Consider the following 27,500-nt stretch of genomic DNA (forward strand, 5'->3'; position numbering starts at 1 on the left):
ATAGAAGGACAGACAGACAAAAGGACGGACAGCCATATTACACAAACATAGACAGATGCATACATACATACATACATACAAATGCAGGTATATTAATATCAACTAATATTAAAAAAAAAAAAGTATCATTCCTAGTCAGTTTTAGTGTGCGGATGATGACGGAGCTGTTGCGTCATCAGCTATGATGAGAATTTAGAAAAAGTTACTATGAAGTAGGGTTCATGTGGTGGCGAGTCCTTGCGAAAATGTGAATTGAAATGTTTTCAGACGTATATCGCAGTCATAAACCTGATACAAAAGCTGCATTAGTGGTAATAAAATATAGACGCTTACCTTTATCCTACAACGATAACCGAAAGTCCACCTAAACTTTACGTTTTGTGAATCTTTAAAGATGCTTTCTCTACAATCTGGATACATGAAATTCTGTTTCTTGACTCGACTCGGGGCTCAGGTTGTAAGAAGCTCAGCTCAGCCTCTCCTCGGCGGAGCGTGTAGTGGGAGTGACCGAGACACAACGAGAGACACCATGGCAGACAGGCAATGTAAGTGCAAGCACTCTGTGGTAAGAATTGGCGTAAATCTTTCAAAAACAAACACAAATAATGCATCGTTGTGCAAAGAATACGTCAGATCATTAACTTGCTGATTCATTTAGAAATTAATTAATTCCCCCGGGTTATAGCCTCGATAAGCGGACACACCAGAGATTGGTTGACTTAAAAGTTTACCAGTCCCCTTGAAAGTAGACCTAGTGATCTAAAAGGAAATTCCTGGTGTTGTTAAAATAATATAGCCTACATAAAGACTGCAGAGCTGCAGTGTGCATGGTGTGGGTCAGTGCCTGAGATTTCAGAATCTGATCGAATTATTAACATTATAAATTAGTAAAGATAACCACATTTCTGAGCTAAAGTCATGACATATCCTGATGGATCGGTCCACTGTTTGGTCCAGCGACACAATGCCCTTGTGTGAGCGTCTCCTCCAGCTGCAGTCAGACAACGTGTCCTGTCCGAGGGAGGGACCCGTTAATGAGTGCTTTTATCGCGCGACGGATCTGACACAAACGGAATTAATTTCCTTGCAGGTTTACTACCTGTCACTAACATCTCATTGCAGTGTCATCCATTTCAAATGAGCTCCCCACCCCTCACGGCTCGTCCCGGCCATATTGTTGATCGCAGGACCCAGCTGGTGTGCTCGCAATAACATGCGTCGTTTACCCGAGCCCTGGGGGATGAGAGTTAATGCCGACGGCTGATAAAATCAAATTGGAGACGGAATTTGTTTTCCAATCACTCCCCCCGTGGAAGAGGCACCTGCTGTAGGCCCCGCCCGCTTGACCTTTGAACCAGGGACCTTACGCTGGTATTTTGGAGGCTTGTCAGAAGTGCTAATATTAACAGAAGCACAGAGAGGGGATCCTAATGGGACACCAGGTATTTCTTGTTATGTTAAACACACAACACATTGCTGTGGCAATGATGATGGGTCGTTTGTTGTGCTCTGAAACCCATTGTTGTCTACACTCACTTGAGGCTATCCCTTGTTGTAGGCCTACTAATAATCTCCAACATAGGGTTGATCGTTCAAATACAAGCTATCATCGTTCAGATTCCACCAGTTAGATGAATATGATTCATATGCAGATGAGCCGTCTTGGATTATGATAATCTGAGCCAAGCTTGTTCAGAACATGAATCCAGTGTCGCGTTCAGGTCTTCAACAATTCTCTATCATCAGTAACATAAGATACCATGCCATATTTTATTCATCCCAGACTGAACATCAGTCAAAATAGAGAAACAGTAGTTCTTTAGTAAAAATTAAGGGGTCATGGTGATTTAGATGTTTGAATGGACTTTAATAATGTACTAGCTCTTATGGTCACTGCTGATATTGTAGCGTAGTATTTATACTGATAGTATAGTAGCGCAGTATTTAATGGAAGATAGTATTTATGTAATGTTCCCATAGGAGGTCGTTTTTGTAGCAGTGGAACATATTAGTATTCTTGTAGTATTTGTAGTAGTGGAATGTAGTAATGTATTTTCGAGGTATTTGTAGTAGGTGAAATGTATTAATGTAGTATTTTCATGGTAGTATTTGTAGCAGTGGAAATTCTCCATGTAGTATTTCATGGTAGTATTTGTAGAAGTGGAATGTAGTAATGTCGTATTTTCATGATAGTATTTGTAGTAGGTGTATGTATTAATGTAGTATTTTCATTTGTAGTAGTGGAATTTCTTCGTGTAGTATTTCATGGTAGTAGTGGAATGTGGTAATGTAGTATTTTCACCGTAGTATATTTGCAGTAGGGGAATGCAGTTCTTTGTTCTCCTGATTAACGACCGACCCCAGAAGACCACAGCTGCGGCACCAGGCACACTGATGAGGTGTGTGTGTGTGTGTGACTGTGTGCCTCTGTGTGTGTGTGTGTGTGTGTGTGTGTGTGTGTGTGTGTGTGTGTGTGTGCATGCACGCACGCACGTGTGACATTTACAGAATATGAGGACCTCTATGTAGATTCCCACGTGAAGGACTCCTTCATGTATGTAACAACGTGTGCATGGGAGTGTGTAGTAATGCTACCGACTAGCATGCTGTGCAGTTCAGAGACCGCGACTGAATGTGATGTGCACGCTCATCAGCCCGGCCACGTGCACACGCCCTTCAAGGGGGTAAACACACATAAAAATTGATCCTTTAAATAATGTATTTGATGGCCGCTGTGTCTTGAATTAACAGGGAGTAACGACGGGGTGTGGCCATGCGTTAACAGCGCCACTGTGCTCACTCCCAGGCCTTCCAGTATGTATGGATGCATAATGTGCATGCATGTGAAACTGCAGCGCTTGCAGTGTGCGCCCAGTGTTTCATCGCCCCGTCCCTCCATAGCTATATGCGCTGATGTATGCTTTCTGCTCGGATGCGTGGTCGTGTTCGCTTACATACTGCACATCTCCAGAGAGCCCCCACGACCTCCCCCCCCCCCCCCCCCCGGATACCTCCCGTGTCCGGCGTCTCTCCCGCGTCCTCCTTCCCTATACGTTCCCCGTCTCTCCCTGTCCGTCCGTCTCAGATCGATACGGCGTTCCCTCCCGGATTCCGGCTCCATTGATCCGTCGTTCCTTCAGTATTCCTTCTCCATCCGCCGATCAGGTCGGCTGTTTGTTCATGCGGGACGATCGAGCGAGAGAGAGAGACAGAGAGAGAGGGGGATGGATGTATGGAAGGAGAGGGAGGGAGATGGGGGGGGGGGGGGGGAGAAAAAGAGGGGGACTGAGATAAGGGGGGATGGGGATGGAGGGAGGCGGAGGGGGATGAGGAGGAGAGTGGTGGAAGGATTTGGGAATGATGGATTGAGGGAGGGGGGTTGGAAAGAGAATAATAAAGAGAGGGAATTGGAGATGGGGGCAGGAGAGAGAGAGAGAGAGAGAGAGAGAGAGAGAGAGAGAGAGAGAGAGAGAGAGAGAGAGAGAGAGAGAGAGAGAGAGAGAGAGAGAGAGAGAGAGAGAGAGAGAGAGAGAGAGAGAGAGAGAGAGAGAGAGAGAGAGAGAGAGAGAGAGAGAGAGCGAGCGCGGGAGCGCTGAAGGGGGATGGAGAGGGAGAGACGTGGAATGCATGGAGTAGAGTAGGCCCAGGGGACACAGAGCCAATGTCCCATAAACAGTAATGGGCTGATAAGGCACATATTCCTCATATTCACCACGCTGCTGCCATATCTCATCCACAGCCCTGACGGTCCCAGGGGGGCCGCCAGCCCACGCCAACCCCCGTCCCCCCATGAAGGACTGGGAGTGGTGGGCGGGGCATGGCGGGCGGGGGGGGAGGGGGGGGGGGGGCTGGAGGCTTAGGTAACATTCCTCCAAATCCAAGACTTCATTCATATCTGTGTTTGCGTCTGTTTGCGGTCCTCTCCTCTCGGGGGATGTCGATGCCGGTTCCGGGGGATAAGGTCAACACTGAACGCCATGTTTGTTTAGCATCCAAACCGCATCCCATAATATACTCATACTTTCAGCAGGGCGGACGACCGACGAAGGCCTCTTAGAACAGGTCGATATAACGGTGTGTCGTGGAGTACCTGACCAAGATCCTATTATTGATCATTGGAGGATATTGAAATTGATGTTTTGCCGAACCAATTTATAGATAAAGATACGCTCCACATTAATTATTTTAGTTATTCTTGGTTGCATTGTGAATAAAGAATATAGAACAGAAGCTGTAAATACCTGCTAATTTTGTGAATATGACTATAACAGAGTAGTATTGCGTTACAAAGTATATGATTCTCCACTATATGCAACGCCCTCTTTTCTTCAAGGTACAGCCACCTCTTGATATAGGTCAGGTCGTGGGTGGGACAAGGGGCTAGCTGCATGTTAGCGTCTCCGAGCTAATGCCATATTAATGAAGGCTGTGCAGGCACGGGGCGCGAGCAAGCCTACCGCGCTGAACTCATGGGTTTGACCTCCTGATTCATAAAACTCATCTGGGCGTGCTGCGGCCGCTGGCTCCCTCCCGCTCAATCTCAGAAGGGTCGACTTTAACGGCAGACTTCTGGTGAGGTGGGGTTAGATCTGTTGGACAGTAGCTAATGAAACGGTGGTCATATTTAAGACAAACGTTATGCTTGGTAGACTGAAGGATGTCTAGAGGGAGGGGGGGAGGGAGAGAGAGGAAGGCATGAAGGAGATGATTAGGTTGTGTGTTTGTGGCTTATTCACGGACTATTGAGGAGAGGTCCACGTGAATCAGAGGTTATCTGAAAGGTAACATTTAAACATGTCGGTTTGAGATTGTCGTTAAAATGAACAAAAGGTGAGAGCGGAAGTCACTGAGTTGGCCAGGTACCTGGCTGGAAGGCAGGCTGTCAGCGTTCAGACTGCTGCCTGGCAGGCTGCTGATGGGTGCGGAAAAATTGGTGGACATAAAAAAATAATGTTTTTAATATAGCGCTGGGTCCTGAGGTGTAGAGTGTGTGTTCAGTCATGTATTCATGTTATCTACACATTGTGTTCACGTCCAAGGTGTGTCTGTTGGCATGTTGAAAATCTTTTTCGATATTTGTTGTTTCATCAGTGTTAGAGATTCGGTCAGACGTTGAATGTTTTGGGTTACCAGCACACCGTGTGTGCACGTCAGGCTGTGTGTTGATGTGCACCAGCCTCTCTGGCTCCCATCACCTACCGACCAAACATCTTTATCTCTGAGCTCCATGTCCAACTGATCCATGACCATAGGACTGGACCACGTCCAACACACACACACACACACGTGCACACACGTGCACACACTTAAACACGCACGCACACACACACACACACACTCACACACACACACACACACAGACACACACGTGCATACACATAAACACACACACACACACACACACACAAACGTAAAGACACACACACACACACACACACACATGCCTGCAAACACCCACAAACACACATGTACACACACAGACACAGACACAACACACACACACACACACACACCTCTCTGTGTTTGGGGGTGGGTCCACCTACTGTCTCCCAGATAGGGGGACGGTGCGGGGGAGAGCGTGGGAAGGGAGGAAGAGAGGAGAGGTAGATAGATGGATGGAGAAGGGGGGGGGGGGGGGGAGGTGGGAAAACAGGCATTGAATACAAATGAGTTTTCCCTGTGACACACATAACAGATACCCTGCCTCTGCTCCCTCCTCGCTCTCACCCTCCCTCCCCCCACTCACACACGCTCCCTCGCTCTCCCTCCTCCCTCCCTCCCTCTCTCTCTCTCTCTCCCCTAACGCTCTCTCCTCTTACCATATCTCTCGCTCTTCCCTCCTTACTCGCACGCTCGCTCTCATTCTTTCTTTCATCTCTCTCTCTCTCTCCCCCCCTCTCCCTCTCAGTGTCTCTATCGCTGATCGCCACGGATACCTTTCCCCCCCTCTCCCTCACTCGTTGTGTGTGTTCTCCCTGCTCGGTACAGCTGCACCAGACTCTCCCCCCCTCCCCCCCCTCCTCCCCCAAACCCCCCCCCCCCCGCTGCTCACCGCACCCTGGAGCCAGCCGCTCTGAGCGGGAGGAGCGACGTGTGTGTGTGTGTGTACAGGCACCCAGCGGACGCAGAGAAGGAGCAGCGGATGGCAGCGTCTGTTCCTCTGACGGAGTGAGGAGCCCGCGTACTCTGAGCACACCAGCAACCCGTCTCCTGAAGGACCAGAGGATTCTGAGGACCAGGGTGTGTGTGTGTGATTGTGTGCGCGCGTGTGTGTGTGTGTTTGTGCACGAGAAGAGGAAGAGTGCAGGGAGAGGTGAGGGGACAACGTAGGGGAAGGGCAGAGGAAGGAGAGGATCCGAGGAGGAGAGGAGACATAGACGGAGTCGAGCGGAGAGAGGTTCACCACGTTCTCTCCCCCTCTGCTTCCACCGTCTTCGCTGTCATGCCCACCGCATAGGACTCTGTGGCTGCCACGGCAACCGCCAGCTCAGCAGCGAAGGAATCGGAGGTGAGTAGGGAGGGGACAGGTGGAGAGCCTCACTACACACACGCACTCACACACACGCCATGCACGCACACAAACACGCACACACGCAGAAAGCAGTGTAGTCCTAGGAGATTAACAGAGCAGACTGTTGGCCGGAGGTGATTTTGCGGCGATCATGAGTGCACACGTGAGAGTGCACGGCACAATGGCTGCGTGCCGATGTGTGTTTATGCGAGGTGTTTGCACGTGTGTGTGTGTGTGTGTGTGTGTGTGTGTGTGTGTGTGTGTGTGTGTGTGTGTGTGTGTGTGTGTGTGTGTGTGTGTGTGTGAGAGAGTGGTCTGCAGTGGGGGAGTGTCTCGTGGTATTCCCCAAACGGAAGCCCTAATTGTCCACCGTTGGTAAATCCGACCCTTTCTTTCCTCTCCATCTTTATCTACGGTTACTGAGGTTGACTTGTAAGGGAATAGCTAATAGTGCCACCGTTCTTTGTGTGTGTGTGTGTGTGTGTGTGTGTGTGTGTGTGTGTGTGTGTGTGTGTGTGTGTGTGTGTGTGTGTGTGTGTGTGTGTGTGTGTGTGTGTGTGTGTGTGTGTGTGTGTGTGTTTGTCATTGCATGCCCTGCACGTGCATGCAGTTCATTAGCTAGAGAAAAGGGATTATCAATTCTGCACACTGCCGGCTGCAACCTTGAACAAGCACGGGGTAGGGCTTGAAAGACATTTTATGGCACACACACAAACACACGCACACAAGAACACGCACACATGCGCACACGCAAACACACACACATACAGACACAGTGCATGTGTATGTAATGCCGACAAACAGGCACGAGCAAATAGCACACACACGCACACACATATGCACACACACATGCAGGGAATAAAGTGTGTGTCCGTGCAGGGCAGGGGCGTTCTTGGTAGTCGAAAGTGGAACTGAGCCTGGTAGATCCGAGAGCTATCCTGCCCCACGACACCGTTGTGACCCAGTACCGAGCCGTCAGCTGGTGTTGAGGGAGGTCAGTGTTAGTGCCGGGTACATCCCTCCCTCCATATCGCCCTGTGTGTTCATGTGTAATTACTATTCAGTCATGTAGCGCACGCCTTCATCCACAGAGACGTCGAGTGTGTTTAGATGTCGTTAAGGAGCCGGAAGGGGTCAGAGGTCATCTGGATCTAGGATGCCATCGGGTAGACTGAGGAGACGAGGGCATCGAACCCGCAACCTTTCGAGCACAACCCCCTAATCACAACCATTTCCTGCCCCCTTGGATGTCCTTGTGTATCCATGTCACCGTTTGTGACATGGATACATGTGCTCATGCATTCATGCGTTAATTTGTTCATGGGTCCATGCATTCATACATTCATGTGTGCATGCATGCATGTGTGCATGCATTCATGTCTTCATGTATTCATGTATGAAGGAATGTATTTGCGGGTCCTCTGAGGATGTGACTTTTTGTGCCTGAGAAATAGCATGAACCAGATGTTGTGTCGAGTAGACTGTGTGTGTGTCTCTGTGTGTGTGTGTGTGTGTGTGTGTGTGTGTGTGTGTGTGTGTGTGTGTGTGTGTGTGTGTGTGTGTGTGTGTGTGTGTGTGTGTGTGTGTGTGTGTGTGTATGTGTTTGTGAGAGAATGTGTGAGTGATTGCATGTGTCTTATGTGTTATAATTCTGCAGCTTCCTGAGCCCCTGTGTGGGTCTGTTCATCCACCATTTTGATTTTCAGCTAATTGTATTCAGCCCGGTCTTTCACCTCTATTTATCTCCCCTTTTATAACCCTCCCTCCCTCCTTCATTCTCCCTCTTTCTCCCTCCATCTCTCCCTCTTTCTCCACCTCTGTCTGTGACTCTTTCCCTCTCTCTCTCTCCCGCTCTGTCTCCCTCTCGCTATCTTTCTTTCAATCTTTCTTCTTTCTTTCTTTTTTTGTTTGTTTGTTCGTTAGTTAGTTTGTTTCTTTCTTTCTTCCTTTCCATCATCGTTCTACTGAACGGCCTATGGTTGTCATGGATACGGCGTAACATCTTTGACAGGTCAGCTCTCTGCTGATGGATGACGGAGCGATTAGATCAGCCTCCTTTTCACTCGTACTGATGATCAGTAACACACACACACAATCACACATGGCACCGTCACACACAGTCACACATGGCACAGTATCACACATTCACACATGATACAGTCTCATTCACTCACTCACTGACTCACCCCGATACGCACACACACACACACACACACACACACACACACACACACACACACACACACACACACACACACACACACACACACACACACACACACACAGTCACACTCACACTCACACACACTCACACTCACAGTCACACTCACACTCACACACACACACTCACACACTCTCACTCACTCACTCACTCACTCACTCACTCACTCACTCACTCACTCACTTGGACACGACGATAAATAATCACATAGTCACTTGGACACACACACACCTTAGTACCCGGGGGGGGGGGGGGGGGGACAGAAAAGGGCTGGCTGTGAGGGCCGTGTTAGTTCATCAGGCAGATGGGAGCAGCAGCAGCAGCGCAGTACCTTGAAGGCAGGCTTTATGGTATGTTTAACCCTAGAGTACACTGGTTCTCTGATGTGGTAGCCATGCTGTGCTGGATGTGTGTGGGTCAGGAGGGGGGGGGACAGGTGATCTGTGATTCTGCTTCATCTTCTCACCTGGACTCTCGCCGGTGGAGTCAACACCGCATGATGCATCTTCTCTCTCTGATCTACTATCCTCTCCTCTCTTCGGTTTTACTCTCCTCCTCCTCTCCTATATTCTCCCCTTGAACCTCTCCTATCCCTCGGATTTCCTTCTCTCCTCCTTTCCTCCTCTCCTTCTCGTCTCTGCTCTCTGCTCGACTCTTCTCTTCTTTGATACATCTCCTCTCTTCTATTTTAATCTCCTCCTCTCCTATCTTCTCCTCTCCTCATCTCCTTCTCTCCCCTCTCCTCTCCCCTCCTTCTCTCTCCTCTCTCCAGCCCCCGTTCAGTATTAGATGCATGCTCGTCCGCTGTGAGCGGCAGGAGCCTGTGGAGGTATGCAGCCCGGAACACGACCCTCTGAAGGGGTCCCACAGTGGCCCGTTGAGCGCTCGCCGCGGTTCAAAACAGAGCAATCAGTATTCCATGAATGCAAACGGAAAACATCTGAGCCATTGATGGATCATGCTGTTGTGAAATACAAAGTGAAAGTCCTTGTTCTCGGGAAAACATCAAAACTTAATTTGTTAAACTTGCACCTTTTTAGATTTGACATTCCGGTTGAATGTGTTGAGTTTCTGATCCCATTGGTTGACATATTAAACCTCACACCACTACTGCTACTTCTGCGTCATCGTCACACGCCAGCAAACACTTATTGTTGAGGAAGTGCGGTTGACATTTCTTCTTAATGTGACGAAACGCTGCCATAATGGTGCTGAAACAAGCTCCCAACCACCCTCTCATTATGAAGTACTTCACTTCTTGTTGTCAGGTAGTACTGAAGCACTTGGATGGGAGTGTCTGGGAGGACAGGGGAGTCTGGTGGTCACAACAGGAAGGTCAATGATAGTGCCTCTGCCTTTTAGTGTAGATGTTCATGAGCTACTTCGTTCTCTTCTCTCACTCTTTCTCCCTTACTCTGTCTGACTCGCTGTGTGTGTGTGTGTGTGTGTGTGTGTGTGTGTGCGTGTGTGCGTGTGTGCGTGCGTGCGTGCGTGCGTGCGTGCGTGCGTGCGTGCGTGCGTGCGTGCGTGCGTGCGTGCGTGCGTGCGTGCGTGCGTGCGTGCGTGCGTGTGTGAGAGTTCCATGCAGTATTTTATAACCATTCTTTCCAGCAAAAAATAACACATTCATTGGCATAACAAACTTTGCCTCTCTTCTCTCTCCTCTCTCCTCCCCTCTCCTTTGATAAATCAATCTATGTACCCAGTGTCCTCGTGGCGATGGTTTAATCCTCAGAGAGGAGCTGTGTATATTTAACACTGACTTGATCTCATTAGCAACGACTTAGTGACTAGTGACTGAGTCTCATTCAAACTTATTATCGCTGGATATGTGGCTAACACTGGCTGAGTGCTGTCCCCACTGCTGCTAAAGCTGCCTTAAGACGGGGTGCGGGGAGCTGAACATGAGTGGAGGTTAAACATTAGCTCCTAATACTCCTGTGGTAATAACTTACAATGGGATAAGTCTACCCCCTCCTGGCTGAGATCAATGACGTTAAAGTCAGCTCTCGTTGACGGACATCTTCACGCACGGTGTTTGGTTTGTTTACAGCCTGCGCGCAACGTGATTCCCGGCCCAACGTTAGCGATTGGTTATGGCAGATCCAGAGTGGCACTGGGCAGATCCAATAGTTTTAAACATCAACAGACACCCGCCTTCAAGTGAGTTAACGTTTTTCTATTGATTAGGTCCAGACTAGGCACAAATGAAATGAATATGAGAGTCTGATAGGACCAGGCTACAATCAGAAGGTGGTGCTTCCTGGTGCTTGGCGTGAGTCACATTTTTTAAAAGCATTGAAATCTGAAGAAGACCAAAGCGTTTCATGCAACGTGCAGCAGCCCCTTGGTTCTGAAGGCTGTGATGGTGTGTTGTGAGACGCAGGCAGGGTGGCTGGTCGCAGAGGACCCACCACGCCTCCTCCTCCTCTTCCTCCTCCTCCTCCTCCTCCTCCTCCTCCTCCTCCCAACAGTTCATCTCCAATTAAATATTCACCGCGATGTGATGTACGCATATTAGTACATCTTCCCCATGGCGGGGAGATGTAATAACACGCGGTGCGGTGTCGTATTAATAAATTCATAAGCACTGGGTTGGGGGGAGGTCTTCTGACATCACAGAACACGCAAGGGGCTTATTTGTAGGATACTTTTGTTGTTGTTGTTGTTGATTTTGTTGATGTTGGGCGTGCTCAGTTCCTTTTTATATCCCGGTTTCAAATACCCAAGCTGAAGATGGAGGCCTTGGATAATCCATGTTAATTAATGTTTACATAGTATTGTTAAAATAAAAAAATGAATGAGTTCTGTAGGGAGCTTTAAGAAGGCGGGTGTGTGGGGGGGGGGGGGGGGGGGGTTTAGAAGTAAAAGTATCCTGACCTTAATCTGACCAAATCCTAATCCTGTTCACTCTTTCATAGCCCCTTCATCATATAGATGACCTCAATAAAACAAAATCATATATGTGATTAAAATGTGATATCAATGTGATTGAGCCGAGCCAACCCGATTAAACCTCCTCCGTCTGGATTAATCGGGTTTGACCCTCATCCACGACTCTGTTGGTGTCATCTCCTGATCTAAAATGGTAAATGGTAAACAGACTGCATTTATATGGCACTTTTTTCTAACCAGTGGCCACTCAAAGCGCTTTACAATACTGCCTAACATTCACCCGTTCATGCACTCATTCACACACGGACGGCGTGTGTCAACCACGCAGGGCGACAGCCAGCTCGTCTGGAGCAGTCAGGGTGAGGCGTCTCGCTCAGGGACACCTCGACACTCTATGAGGAGCCGGGGATCGAACTAGCAACCTCGCGGTTACCAGCCTACCCGCTCTATTCCTTAACCTCCTGTGTCCCGTCGTCCGTCCCCAGGCGTGCGTTGAGTGGACCCGGAGAAGAGGGGGAGAAGGACCCTTAAGGAGGAAGAGGAAGAGGAGAGGAGGAGGATGGCGGCGGAGGAGAAGCCAGGGCTGAAGAGCAGCAGCTCCATCGTTCCCTGCTTCCTGTTTGTGGAGGTGAGTCGGCGGATTCTCTGGCCTCTGATTGGACGAGGAGCAGTGAACGTCAGCAACGTGCATTCAACCTGGAGCCCGAAGGAGTCATGATATGTGTGACTTGTGTGTGCCGATATCCCGTTTCTTTTGTATTGATTTGTGTGTGTATTGATTATATTCATCGCAGCCCTGATCATTTGTTTGTTTAATTTGTTCGTTCTCTCACTCTGACATGATAATGGAGAAGCAGACGAGGTTCAAGTTCAGGTATTTGATGGTCAGGGACTCACAGGATTAAACCGGGCACTGAGAAGCTTAAGACAAGGCAGGTCAACGGCGACCTACTTAATCAAAACAGCATGAGGCAAGGCAACTGAAGCCTGTTATCCCTAAGCAACCTGACATTTCTGACAAGTAGAAACCTATATATACCATGATATCAATATCCATCTATTTGGATATCATCATCATATTTTATTAAAATAAAGCTGCAATTTCTCAAAATCCCACATATACGCCTCTCCGTAGTATAAGCCATATGTTATTACGCATCCTTGCACACAACCCAAAGACTTGTATTGTGTTTCAAGTAAACCGCATTGAAATGGTTGAAACAGTAGCCTACAATGTTCCTGGGGGTGGCACCCACGCGGTATGGCTGGAATCGTGCAAAGGAACGACCCCTGATTGGTATGTGTCCCCTGGCCTCCAGACAGTGGTGTGTCCCCTAGCTTCTGGTGTGTCCCCTAGCCTCCTGACAGTGGTGTGTCCCCTAGCTTCCGGTGTGTCTCCTAGCTTCTGGTGTGTGTGTCCCCTAGCTTCTGGTGTGTCTCCTATAGCTTCTAGTGTGTCTCCTAGCTTCTGGTGCGTCTCCTAGCTTCTGGTGTGTCCCCTAGCTTCTGGTGTGTCCCCTAGCTTCTGGTGTGTCCTCTACCTTCTGGTGTGTCCCCTAGCTTCTGGTGCGTCTCCTAGCTTCTGGTGTGTCCCCTAGCTTCTGGTGTGCCCCCTAGCTTCTGGTGTGTCCTCTACCTTCTGGTGTGTCCCCTAGCTTCTGGTGTGTCCCCTAGCTTCTGGTGTGTCCCCTAGCTTCCAGACGTATTGCTGCTTGTCCTAGCTTCTGGTGGGTCCCCTAGCTTCTGGTGTGTCTTCTAGCTTAAGGTTTTCTCTGTGACCTTCTAAATCTGTCTTCACCGCCTTATTAATCCTCTTCCTCTGACATGATAATGCAGAAGTAGAAGAGGTTTAAGTCTTTTTTTTTCTGTAGGCTGCTCCGGGAGATGAGCTGGTTTTAGTTTGTTAAATCGGGATGAAGGCACCGTGCTCAGTCATCAGCATGGGTAGTAGTAATAGTAGTAATAGTAGCAGTAGCAGTAGTAGCTAAAGCAGAGCAGTATAAGTAGTAGTAGCAGTAGTAGCAGCAAAAGTAACATTTATGGTACTAGTAGGTTTGGAATAAGTTGTTGCATTCAGATGGATTCCTCCGGCATTGCTTCATTTGATCTATCTTTGGGAGCCCCTGATGTGTTTTTCTCTGGTAGAATAAGTCCATCTTAAATACGCCGATGACCGGGGGGCTCCATTTGGCTGCCAGTGATGTCACCCTACACCCAGCGCTGATATCACTCCCTCCTGCTCCTGCTACAACAGAGAAGGGGACCACGGTGTACCCCTGTTTTTATTTCAGTGTTTGCTTTCTTGAATCCATCCCTCTCTCTCTCCCTCTCTCTCTCTCTGTCTCGCTTCCTCTTTCTTTCATTCATTCATTCATTCATTCATTCATTCATTCGTTATCTCTCTCGCATTCATACTCTTTCTCTATATATTTCTCTCTCTCTCTCTCGCTCTCGCTCTCGCTCTCTCTCGCGCTCTCTCTCTCTCTCGCTCTCCATCTTTCACTCTCTCTCTCTCTCCCTCTCTTCTCTCTCTCCTCTCTTCTCTCTCTCTCTCTCTCTCTCTCCTCTCTTCCTCTCTCTCTCTCTCTCTCTCTCTCTCTCTCTCTCTCTCTCTCCCTCTCCCTCTCCCTCTCCCTCTCCCTCTCTTTCTCTCTTCTCTCTTCTCTCCTCTCTCCTCTCTCCTCTCTCCTCACTTCACTCTCCATCTCTTCAGCCTCGGCCCCTCTGAGTTGCTCTGCCGCCCCCGATCTGGGTGTCATTCTTTCTTGGTATCATTCTTTCTGGTTGTCATGCTCGCTGGGTGTCACTCTCTCTCTGGGTGTCACTATGGGTGTCAGAGGCTTGGTTGAAGACGATCAGAGATCCATCAGTCCTACTCTGTTAGAGATTCAGAGATCCTCTGAGGAGAGGGCACAGAGTCTGGGCCTGAAACCAACAGGTGCAAGGGGAGGAGTTACATCTTCATTCTTGTTTGGTTGCAGAGGTTTGCTTTGATAAAAGTCGGGGATTGATTTGCCCAAAGGATCAGGGACGTGTGTGTATTGATCCCTAACATCTGATTGGGATCTGATTGGCCAGCAGGGGTGCTCCGACGACCAGCAGTGATTAATGTATTGATGAGGCGATACGACGGTTATGCTCCGCCAACTCGCTCCCGGTCAGCCAATCACAGAGAGGTGGTTTTGGAGGAAGTAAGCTGAACGTCTTATCATTGGCTCATTATGGAAGATAGATATGGATCGTATTGCACTGACAGTCACACAGTCCATTGTTCTCACTCCTGAGCCTAAATTCAATAACTAATCCATCAAACCACTGCAAATAAGGGCATGTGTGTGTTCATGTGCATGTGCGTGTCGGTGTACGTGTGTATTCATGTGTGTGTGTGTGTGTGTGTGTGTGTGTGTGTGTGTGCGCCTTTTGGGGGTGCGTGCATGCGTGTGTTTGTGTACACGTGACAGTGATGTGTACCGAGCCTGAAGGTTCTTTTATATACACCCCCACCCCCCTCCCCCCACACAAGCTCATGAACTGTAACCATGGAAACCAATCAGTCATATTCATTCATTCACCGTCTTTCTCCCTCCTTCCCCGTCGCTCCTTTTCATCCTCGCTGCTCCCTTTTAATATCAGCGTCTTACGTAACCTTGGTTCCGCTCTGCTTTGTGCCGCCATTATACGACCCTCCATTCAGCACCTTTCACCCCTCTCCCCAGCCCCGGGGGGGGGGTCCCTCTTCTAGGTTAAGGGCTGATTATGGTTCCACGACGTCCACAGGCATGGGCCTGTCGGAGCCTCCCAAAAACTGTGACACACCGTCGAGGCGACGCAGCAGCGAGGGCTGTGATTGGTCCGCTCACTGAAACCCGACGCAGAGGCAAAACAGGCTCACGACCGCGTCGAAGCGTCTGCGTGGTCGTTGCGTTGAGGCGGCGTGAAACCATAATCAACCATGCTTATTCTCAAGGTCTCTACCCCCCCTGGGTGTGGGGAGTCTGTCCTTATCCAGGTATAGCATCAGGGGTTGTGGCTTTTTATGTGGGTCCATGGAGCCCTCTGAGACTGAAACTGCGATGAACGAGTCTACCTAATAAAATGTACTTGACTTCAGTTGAGTCATTCTTATAGACACTGCTGGGAAGCCTAAATAACAAAATTCAAAATGAACAATCCTCTGGGTTTCTTATAAGTGCTTCAAACTCTGGAGTATTGATTGGAGTATTGATTAATTTAGATCAATAGATAGATGACCACTACCGTCAAATGTGCTTTTATCCACAGGGACTTGCAGAGATTCAGGAGGACACAGGTCACGTTTGATGCATTATGTCTTGACTCCACACACTAACATTGAGCATTCACTCGTATTTTTCCTGTACTGTGGTAGAAATTCTGCAACACGTAAATCTGGTAATAATTTAACGTGTCCAATGCATTGACAAAAGCAAGGATTACTTATACAGTTTACATAAAGAATGATTTACGTCTTCTTCATGGCAGACAGGTGTCAGGAATATTGAGGTCAGCTCTGATTCCCAATCTAACCACAGTATTGGTAAAACAGGTGATGGAACAACAACAGATGACCTCCCCACATTGTTAAAAGGGGGAGGCAAAGAGGTGCCTTCTTAGCTGGATACGTTGACCCCTTGACCCCCCCCCCCCCCCCAAGGGGGAGAAGGAAAAGGCATAATTAATGAATGGCAGTTAGAAGGAAAAATGTACAAATATATTTTTCCATTACATAACTTATTTAGTTGATTTGTTTGTCTGCTGTATCTTCCCGTGAGCTGTAAATGTGTGCTGCGCTGTGTGGCCACCAGAGGGGGCTGTCTGAGCGTGGATTCTGAGTCGATGCTTGCGTGTCATGAATATCTAACACATAGTTCGCTGTTCACACTCTTTTAGATGTGTCTGTCCCAGGGCACATGTGTGCATGTGGACACACACACACACACACACACACACACACACACACACACACACACACACACACACACACACACACACACACACACACACACACACACACTCTCATTCGCATACACTCCCAAAAGCCTTGTTAACGAGAGGTTGAGAGAGAGAGAGCGAGGTGGGGAGATAGAGAGAGATATGAAACACCTTAAATGCCTCTTCCACATCTATAAATAGATAATAACGTCTCACAGTAGAGTAGATAACACTTCTTCAGCTCCACAGCTGTCTCGCACCCCCCGCACACACACACACACACACACACACACACACACACACACACACACACACACACACACACACACACACACACACACACACACACACAATGCCACAGTATAGCAGTGTACAATAGATTCAATTATTCCACATGCTGGCTTGTAATGACTAGGTGACGATGATGATGATCGTATTATCTTCCTCTTCTTCAAATGGTCTCTGTGTTTTTGTGTGTTCCTTTTCCCCTTGTCTCTCCCTCCTCTCTTTCTTTGTCTCTGTGTGTCTTTGTGCCTTCTGTCTCTCTCCCTCTCTGTCTTTCTGTCTTGCTCTCTTTCTCTTTGTCTCTCCCTCTCTGTCTGTCTCTCTCTCTCTCCCTCTCTGTCTGTCTGTCTGTCTGTCTGTCTGTCTGTCTGTCTGTCTGTCTGTCTGTCTGTCTGTCTGTCTGTCTGTCTGTGAAGCGTCTACAGAGTTTACTTTGACAGGAGCCCAGCGCACGCCGTCCATTAAGAATCTAGAACACAAAACTGCTCTTAAACACATGTTTCAACTGCATCTCGGGACTGAGAGCAGCGAAATCCCCCCCCCCCTCCCCCCCTCCCACCAGTCCAACCCCTCCGCCAACACCATCATCATCATCACCATCATCATCATCATCATCATCATCATCACAGCCAGTACCTGCTGCTACCTCCACATCTTTCACCTCCACCTTCAGCTAACTTGTCTTCCCAGTCAGTCGGTGCACGAAGGTTCAATCGCTTCTTCTGTGTATTCTGAGTTCTTCTGTGTTCTGCGCCGTGGGAAACGACTGCTTTTGTGTGGATCAAGTTGTGGTGGCGTGCTGTTGACATTCTGTTACGACGCATTTAAACAACCGAGCACTTGATCGGCTGCCATGCAACCACCAAAAGCGTTTTCTTCAGCGATGTTTTGAATAAGATAATAATAATCCTGTCCGTTTTTATCAATAGCAACATGCAAAAAAAAAAAAAAAAGAAAAAAAAAAAGGATGTTAATAAAAAAATGTAAATATAAAGATTAAAACAAGCATTGTTAAAAAATAAAGCTGAAATTCAGCCAGCATCACATCTCGTACTCAGGTTCACCCTTCTGGTACATGAGGGTGGGGAGCGCGGCTGGACGCCAATCGAAGGAGACTGTTGCCCTTTCCCTGGCTGCAGACCAGGCCCAGGCACCGGGCTGGTACGGGCTCACGAACGAGCGGCGCTCCGGTAGAACCACCGGTGTTGTGTGAGTGGGGGGCCTCCGCCGTGACAGCCTGCTCAACAGCCGGCCCACTGAGGTGGAGAATAATTCACAACACCTCGGACTGCTCCTCCATTTTGATCTGTGCGCTGCATTCTGCGTGTGGCAGACTGCTCCGTTGATGTATATGACGTTGATCGATTCCGCCCCTGAATCCGCCCCGTAGCACATTCACGGCGGCGGGGAAGTTTCCCCCCCCTCCCACCCCCTGTGCGTTCCCTTTTATGGTTTGTGGTTCCTGTGTGCTTTAATCCTCTCACCCCCACAATATGTAAATAAGGCGATGATTCACCCACCCGAACGTTGCTGAGCTGTAGTTCTCTGTCATGAGGCGAGGTTTGTTAACCAGACAGTTCGGAACACGTGAAAGGAGTTTCAGACTGAGGTGCAAACACGGTTTGGGAAGCAAACACCTTTCGGTGAACACCTCTGAAACATTTCCGATCCGATCAGGCGACACACTTTCTCTCTTTGATTCTTTTTTTCTATCTTTCTTCCAATCCTGTCTTTCTTTGTTTCTTCAATCTTTGTTTCTTTGATTCATTCCACCTTTCTTCCGTCCTTCCTGTCTTTGTCTCCCCCTGCCTCAGTGAATACTTGTTGGCTGATGACAGAGGACTCTCACGACCCGTCAGAGTGACACACGGATAAGCCGTGCAATGATCAAATGAAAGACGTGCGCACCCCCTGTGGAGCGTGCGCATGTTCGGGGGGTGATGGCACATAACGGTGGCATCGCTGGGAGCAAACCAGCCAATCACAGCTCAGATAGCTGCCCATTCCAGCTCGGATGCCATACCCCTACCTGCTCCTTAATGACATATCAACACAAATACATCAAGAAACAATTAACTGCAAGTCACTTTGTAATCAAGCACAATGACTTAAATGTACACTGAAACTGGATATAAATACACCCGGTGTATATATATATATGTTGTGGGTGTTTAGATATTTGTTAAATATGCTGTATACAACATATCAAAAGACAGTTGGGACACACACACACACCAACACAGACACACAGACACACACAGCAACCCACACACACAGGTTATCCAAAAATACACCCACCGCTCAGCTATAGTAGATTCACGAATGCCAGCAGCATGAATGTGTTTTGCTTTGCCTCTCCCTTCCTCTCTCTCTCTCTCGCTCTTTCTCCTGTCCGTCTCTCTCTCTCTCTGTCTCTCTCTCTCTCTCTCTTTCTCTCTCCTCCTTCTCCCTGTCTCTCATTTCCCCTCGCAGCTCAATTTATTTCTCTCCTCATTCTTTGTTGTCTTCGTTGCGTTACAACGGAACGCTCCTTCTCCTCTTTACTCCTCTCTCCTCCTGCTGGGAGCTCCTTCCTCCTACCTGCTCACAGAGGCGGAGCATCCTCTCTCTCTCTCTCTCTCTCTCTCTCTCTCTCTCTCTCTCTCTCTCTCTCTCTCTCTCTCTCTCTCTATGGATGGGAGGGTGTGGGACCTCCTACACTCCACCTCCTCCTCTTCCACTCTCCACCCTCTCTCTTCATCAGCTCCTCTTGCTCTGACAGCGTGCTAACGTAGTGCTAGCGTTGTGCTAACTTTATGCTAGCGTCGAGCTAACCGCGTGCCCACTTTGTGCCGATGTAGTTTGAGCCGGCGGCGTGCTATCCTCACGCTCCTGCACCTGAAGCTAATGGCGTGCTAACCGTACGCTCGCAACGCCTTAGCCGCATGCTAGCGGCTAAGCTAACGGCTCAATGCTTTACTTCCAGCTGGTGATCATGGCCGGGACGGTGCTGCTGGCGTACTACTTTGAGTACACGGACACCTTCCCCGTCCACGTGCAGGGCTTCTTCTGCTACGACCGGAGCCTCTCCAAGCCGTACCCGGGGCCGGAGCACGCCAGCCGCGTCCCGCCCCTGCTGCTCTACGCCCTGGTGACGGCCCTGCCCACCTGCACGGTGAGACCCCCCTCCACTGGAGGCAGCACGGCACTGTTTCTCTGTGCGTATCTGTGTGCACGTGTGTGTGTGTGTGTGTGTGTGTGTGTGTGTTGTGACTATGTGTGTTCTGTATGTATGTGTGTACGTATGTGTGTGTGTGTGTTAATTGAATCACGTGTCACTATTTTGTGTGTGCGTGCAATGGTCTGTGAGTGCAGGTGTGTGAGTGTGTGTGTGTGCGTGTGTGTGTGAGTTTGTGTTTTTGTGTGTGTTGATTGAATCCTGCCTCACTATTTTGTGTGCACTCATTGGTCTGTGAGTGCAGATGAGTGTGTGTGTGTGTGCACGTATGTGTGTGTGAGGTGTGTGTGTGTGTGTGTGTGAGGTGTGAAGCTGTAGAGGGAACGGAGGCAGCTGTGTAGGTGTGAAACCTGTGCGCATGCTCAGGTGTTAATTGCGTGAGAAATAACCCCTGCGAGCGCAGCTCAAAGCCCAACTTCTGAAAAGTAGCTCAACACGTTCTGATCTAACCCAGGAAGTGTTGATCTTGGTGTTGTGTTGCTCTCCGAGTCGCTGTGTGTGTGTGTGTGTGTGTGTGTGTGTGTGTGTGTGTGTGTGTGTGTGTGTGTGTGTGTGTGTGTGTGTGTGTGTGTGTGTGTGTGTGTGTGTGTGTGTGTGTGTGTGTGTGTGCTGACGGTCTAAATTAAATCCTCCCTCGCACTCCTTTGGCAGGTCACAGATCGGCCAACAGATTGGTGATCCGCATGGAGGTAGCCTCCTCCATACAGGGCTGTGTGTGTGTGTGTGTGTGTGTGTGTGTGTGTGTGTGTGTGTGTGTGTGTGTGTGTGTGTGTGTGTGTGTGTGTGTGTGTGTGTGTGTGTGTGTGTGTGTGTGTTCTGAATGGAGAGGGCCAGTGGGGGTTATGGCCGGTTATCCGTTGGTGAGGACAGAAATAGGGGCTGACGTCAGGTGACGGAGATGGAAAGTGCTGTCAGGTCAAGCATATCAGGCGCAGCACCAGGGAGACATAAACATAACTGTCAAAGCATCTTCTTTAAAAGGGTTTCACCATCTTCAGGTCCTCCAGTTAAATATGTCACGATAAATAAATGACGACGAACAGACAGAGATTATTAACAACTATAAACTTGTATTTATCATCTAAACTTGTGTAGGTACATATGATTTTTGTTTTATTAAAGACGAGCAGCAAACTCTTTCAAGAAGTCACCCATGCAAGCCAGTGACTTCCAAAGTCTGTGTCACATGTTCGTGTTTTTTAGGTGTGTGTTGTCAGCCCAGTGTGTTTCCCGACTGGGTTTCTGCACCACACATCCACAGCAGAATCCACTGGAGAAACGGAGAGCCAGCAGCTTAGCAGCAACACTGGATAAAACAGCAGAATGCAGCCGTTGTATAGAGGTCTCTGTGCTGCCTCCGATGACAGTGTGTGTGTGCGTCAGTGTGTGTGTGTCTGTATTTATGTGTGTGTTTGGGTGTGTATGTTTGTGTGTTCACGTGTGTCTGTGTGTGTGCATGTGTTACCATTTGCGGGTGAGAAGCTGCTCGGTCCCCGATGAGACAGGATTCAGGAAGCGTGAAAAGCGTAACACCTGCCTCTGAAAGCCTCCCTGGCCAACATCCCATAATACTCAGCACAGAGAAGCACAGCGCATCAGGGTCAGCCCTGCTGACGCCAAAGCTTGCAACGCACAAAACACACAAACACACCATGAACATCACCAGAGACCAGGAGAGACCAGTAGGGACCAGGAACCGGCTAGAGAGACCAGAGAGGACCAGCAACCAGCTAGAGACACCAGAGTAGACCAAGAACCAGCTAGAGAGACCAGAGCAAAACAGGAACCAGGTAGAGAGACCAGAGCAAACCAGGAACCAGGTAGAGAGACCAGAGCAAACCAGGAACCAGGTAGAGAGACTAGAGCAGACCATGAACCATCTATAGAGACTAGAGCAGACCATGAACCAGCTAGAGAGACCAGAGCAAACCAGGAACCAGCTAGAGAGATCGGAAAAAACAGATAAAGAGACCAATACCTAGCTAGAGAGATCAGAGTTGACCAGGAACCAGCTAGAGAGACCAGACGTAGACCGGGAACCAGCTGGAGAGACCGGTAGAGACCAATAACCAGCTAGAGAGACCAGAGTAAACCAGAAGAGACCACTGGAGACCAGAAGAGACTTGCCGACAGCCATCATGGAGAGTGTGTTTTTTTTAACTGATCGGAGCGTAGCCTTACCATCATGGGATAATCCATCACTGCGCTCGCTCTAGGGCACGGAGACGGTCTGAGAGGTGGGCAGTGGTCACGAGGACGGTGGGGAATTTTAAATCAACCTGTGGATTATTTATTGCTTCAACCCACGGGTCGCCAATGAGTCGATGGGGAAAAAGTGAAATTGGGTTCATTCTACTTACATTCAGGCAAAGAACGGGCCACTTGGTTTTGAATCAAATGCGAATGCTCAGGCTGCGTTCCAATCAGTTGAGAAACACCCCCTCCCACACTTGCCCCCGTGACTCATTGAAATGTTGCCCTGCACTCATAATCATCCCACTGCCTGAAGCGCAGCCACACTCCTTGTAAAGAATTCCAGCGGTGCTCCTCAGGCGTGTAAACACAGGATGGAGGCTTGTGGATTCTGTTTGTTTGTGGAGAAAACAACCTAGCCCGGGCAGTTTGTGCACGCTTACCTGTGTCTGACTAAACCAAGATACAGCGATGGGAGCATCTAAACACTTGTTTGCAATATAATGGATGTGTGTGAGAAGGCACCAATGCAAGAGGGAATGAGTTGCAAAAAAATCATGGCTGATTTTCACCTGGGCATAGAAATTGTCAACAATTAACCTTTGGTTTTAGAAACGGCCAAACCCTGCATGTAATGTGTATTTTGCGCTGACAACTGACAGGGTAAAAGTCATACTCTTCTGAATGAGGAAAGAATATGATGCCTGCACCTCTCACTCTTTGTCTGCTTGTCTCTCTCTCGCTCTCTCTTTTTCTATCGGTCGATATCCCTTTTATCGCTCTCTCTCCCCCCAGCTGTATCTCTCTCTGTCTCGCTCTCACTCTCTATCCCACCTGTCTTTTGCTGCTGAGTCAGGTTGAAGAGACAGATGGCAGAGAGAGAGAGAGAGAGAGAGAGAGAGAGAGAGAGAGAGAGAGAGAGAGAGAGAGAGAGAGAGAGAGAGAGAGAGAGAGAGAGAGAGAGAGAGAGAGAGAGAGAGAGAGAGAGAGAGAGAGAGAGAGAGAGAGTTATCAGGCACTTTGAAAGAGCAAAGCAGACGTATAGATGAGCCCATCACCCCAGAACAGAGGAAGGCTGGAGGACATTCCATAGTTCATCTGTCTTTAACCAACCCATCTCATCATATGGGCTACGGTTATTACAGTATTCAAGAGAGAGAGAGAGGGAATGTGTATGCTGTTTGTTTGTGTGTGTGTGTGTGTGTGTGTGTGTGTGTGTGTGTGTCCCCCTATAGGAGGCCACTCCAGAGAAGGCAGACTTGTGATTAGAGACAGAGCAGTACATTGCGTTCCAGCTTTAATCCTTTTGTTTGCAGCCAGGCACAGAGAGAACACCTCGGGGGTCCTTCACAGCTGGTGACTACCATGCAACTCAAACAGGCATCCCTAGCCCGCACCAACAACAATCTTTTCTTGTTCACTTTACTCGTTCATGTCGTATTCACCAACATACTCCGGTCTGGACAACGGCTGACCATGAAGCGGTGGAAAATGTGTTTGTGTGAATGCCCTGTCCTGTTGCTGCTATAGTCTGCTGTGCCAACATTGTGAATTGAAAACTTACAGGGACATCACAATTCCTGAGCGTATAAATTCCTCTAATTCCCTCCCTTCCACCGATTATTCGACTGAGACACACACAGGATGGATGACCCATGGTGGGCGAGAGGGGTTGTAGTCCAGTCACGAAACATCAGGTCAAGAGCCAGGCCTCAAGGCTCCAGTCCCGGGCATTGAGTTGAGTCACCACAACATCTGAGTCTGATACGGACATAGCATAGAAGAACGCAAACAAACCCCAACGAAGGTCAAACCCTCATGTTGCATTCAAAACTAAATAAATACCTGTGAACAAATAATAAAATAAAATAAAAGTCCTGATATCCCAGACCGAACACAGACAGTGCTCCAGTCTGAGTCAAGCCTGGCTTGACTCAGTCAAGCCAGGCTTGACTCAGACTGATTAATACAAGGTTGATCATCAGGTTGATTAATACAAGTCTTTGATTGATACAAGTTTTGATATCTGACATCCCAGACTGAACACAGCCAGTGCTCTAGTCTGAGTCAAGCCTGGCTTGACTGAGTCAAGCCTGGCTTGACTCAGACTAGAGCACTGGCTGTGTTCAGTCTGGGATGTCAGATATCAGGACTTGTATATTTCTTGGTTAATTCCTGAAACTCAGGACTGGCCTGTAAAATTGGTTTGACGAGGACGAGGAAGGGATCTTGTCTCTTCTCTTCCGTCCAACATCCGTTAACATCCCCTTTCTCCTCTCCCCTCTTAGAACCCACATTCCTCTGCTTCTGCCGCTGTCAGAATTAGAGCAGTTGCGATTCATTCCGCTTCGGCGGCGCCTCGGGAGTCTCTGCCTGTCTTATCTCCGGGTTCTGCTTCTCCTCTTGCCCGTGGCCATCCTCTCGAACCCTCCACAGCTCATAGCTCCACACGGCCGAGCCATCTACTTTGGTACGGATCTGAGGGGGGGGGGGGGGGGGGGGTCCACACCGGGGGAGGGCGGGGGGAGGTAAGGGGGGAGGGCGAGATCAATCATGATTGAATTCCTGACGGATCAATCCCTACTTCCTTCATTCTGGGTTTAGTCGTGTCGTCGTTATTTCCTGTTTGACGAGGAAACGCGTCATCACAGACCCAGGAAGTCGTTCCACTGCATCATAAAAAGGCACCTATTTTAACCACCAGGTGTTTCGATGAATAGCCATCACAAGCAATATGGAAATGTATCCACTGGTCCCATAACAGGTCCATCAGGAGTGTCCAGATGGGTGATGGCCAGATAGACCGACCAGCCCACCAGGTGGACTGTACAACCTGGTTGATCTAGCCGTCATACTTCTGGATGGACAACAGTGATAAAATAGGGGCTATTTGAAGCGATTCCCTTTTACCTTAGAAGTGATCGAATCGTCTACTCTCTCAGAAAGCACTGCTTAAAACAGGTGTGAAAAAGAAATTCCGCAAAAATTCGAAACAGTTGATCCTATGATGACATTGGACCAGGACTTTCGTTGCTTCTGTTTGTTTGTAGAAGTTGATGCTGCAGATGAGTTTATACCCCTGTATATTCTAAAGGAGATTATGGATACACATTGTACCACCATAAACCGTTGATTGGAGCGTGTTGACAGGAGACATGTTAAAGTCGACATATTATACCACCAGGTGTTAGTGTGATGAGCCATTACAAGCCGTTTGAAATTCTGCCTCTTCTGAAATCACAAGTGGGCGTCTAGCTGTCATACATCTAGGTGGACACGCCCACTTGTGATTTCAGAAGAGCCCGATTTTCAAACGGCTTGTAACGGCTAATCACACTAACACCTGGTGGTATAATATGTCACCTCTAAGGAGGGTTACCCCTTCTCATTATCCTCTTCTGTGGACGAATAGGAGAAACTGTGATGACAAACGATGGAAGAGGTGGATGGGGATAGGAACTAGAGGGGGACAATGGAGGGATCATGCAACACGATGGTAAAAAAGGGGGTTTACCATGGAATGAACCAGAGCTCTGAGCATAGCTATGGCGCTAATCTGGCCCCCTCTGTACCTCAGACATACCTTTAGCAGGATTATCTCATGAGACATGTGGATTTACACCTCAAATACACAAGTATTATGGTAGACGTGCTTTGTGTGTGTATCTGACTAAATAATGAGTCTGTTGGCTCAATGTCTTCGTTCAGTGAGTGTTTCTATTTTATATTTTATCTAAGGGGATTTAACTGTTATTAGCTGTAATTTCAGCATTTAGCATTACATTAAACATACAGTTCTATTTAGCAAGGCCACAAGTATGCTTGTCTTTGTTTATCGGCAACCAATTTTCTGTGTTGAGTGTTGTTCTGATATTGCTTTTGTGTAAGAATAATGATCTGTTGTGTTCAATGTCTTAATTTTGTTCAATCTTACTAGGTGGTTGTGGCATTGTCGTGGTTATACACCGCCTAGATATAAAGTGCTCATCCTGGACCGATTCAGAATTTGTGGGATTCTGCTCTAAATATACCGCAGAGTTTATTAAATTCAAAGACCGACTTTTGAATAGCTAAGGGGGCGTTGTTAGGCACAAAAGCAAATTTGTAAAACGGTTGTTCAAAACATAACTATAGACTACGTAGTATGATTTGACATAATGAAAACACTGCAACAGAAAATGAAAAACCAATCATCATTCTTGCCTTCCGCCAAGCAAAATAGTTTCTAAAGACAGCAAAATGGTTGCCAAGCAACACAACTAAAGGTTATTTGGTCACAGTTAAGGCTTTCAGCCAATCAGAATCAAGGTTCGGAACTATTCATTTTATTTAGCAGATTAGTTGTCCACAGTCCAGAATTGTGTGTGTTCGTGCCTGTGTGTGTGTGTGTGTGTGTGTGTGTGTGCGTCTGTGTATGTGTGAGCACTCCTGAGCAATTAGCAACAACAGAAGGGCACGGACCCAATCATCAGATTTGTCGTTTCTTTCCAGTGCTCAATAGCTAACCCCAGTTGCCCATGGAAACGTGTCAATAACTGGTTGCCGTGCCATCGCTGTAATGGGCTCCTGAACGTTGTTCCCGTTCCTCCCTGTACCCATCCACATTACGCATTTTGGGAACAAAGTATTTCAGTACTTTCTCTGCGTTTATGCATTGTTTTTGTTTTGTTGGAACACACATTATTGTGACATCAATTTGTGCATGGCAATTATGGCTTTATGTTTGTGAAGGATTGTTCTCTGTGGTGTTCGGGATTACCACCGTCTACGGGCTTGCCATGCCCTTTTTGAATTTGCGTTTTCAATCATTGTTGGGTTCCCTTGTGGACTTGGAGAGATTTTCTAATACTCTTTGGGTCAGGGACGTGCACAGGACTCAGGTTTCCATAGAGGCTGGGGTTCGATCTCTGAAAGGGGAACCAGAAAAAAAAGTGTGGTTAAATATGCACCTGGAATGAGTAAACCTTTTTTGACACTTCTATAGTGATTGAAATTATACTTGATTAAACAGAAATCCATGAGATTGCTTGTGTGTCAGTACATTCCTACTGACTATCTGCTAACCACTTCAACCCAGATGTTGCATCATGGACAACACAATTGTCTCTAATCTTCTTTTTTTTGTATAGTGGAATACGGATGTGTCCAATGTAGCAAACCTAGCTTCATATCACTTCAATAAATCGAGAGAACTGTATACACCAAACGTATTATTTGATGATCTCGAA

The 27,500-nt window shown here is 48.2% G+C and overlaps 2 protein-coding genes across 5 annotated transcripts in view; one reads left to right on the forward strand and one right to left on the reverse strand.

Moving 5' to 3' along the window:
- LOC115559922 (paralemmin-1) overlaps positions 1-517 on the reverse strand; it is a 19,169-nt gene extending 18,652 nt beyond the window's left edge. The window contains exon 1 of one of the 2 annotated variants that reach the window (XM_030379119.1): positions 334-517. The gene's annotated coding sequence lies outside the window, so the exon portion shown is untranslated. The remainder of the gene's footprint in view (positions 1-333) is intronic. The other variant, XM_030379127.1, reaches the window with a different exon arrangement.
- A 5,528-nt stretch (positions 518-6,045) lies between these two features.
- The window catches only part of plppr2a (phospholipid phosphatase related 2a), a 31,078-nt gene continuing 9,623 nt past the window's right edge, over positions 6,046-27,500 (forward strand). For all 3 annotated transcript variants that reach the window (XM_030379204.1, XM_030379184.1, XM_030379193.1), the window contains exons 1-3: positions 6,046-6,508; positions 12,113-12,255; positions 19,828-20,016. In XM_030379204.1, coding sequence (XP_030235064.1) covers positions 12,187-12,255; positions 19,828-20,016 — 258 coding nt within the window. In that variant the 5' untranslated portion in view covers positions 6,046-6,508; positions 12,113-12,186. The remainder of the gene's footprint in view (positions 6,509-12,112; positions 12,256-19,827; positions 20,017-27,500) is intronic.

The sequence above is a fragment of the Gadus morhua genome, chromosome 2 (genome assembly GCF_902167405.1).
Source record: "Gadus morhua chromosome 2, gadMor3.0, whole genome shotgun sequence".
In the NCBI taxonomy this organism is placed as follows: Eukaryota; Metazoa; Chordata; class Actinopteri; order Gadiformes; family Gadidae; genus Gadus; species Gadus morhua.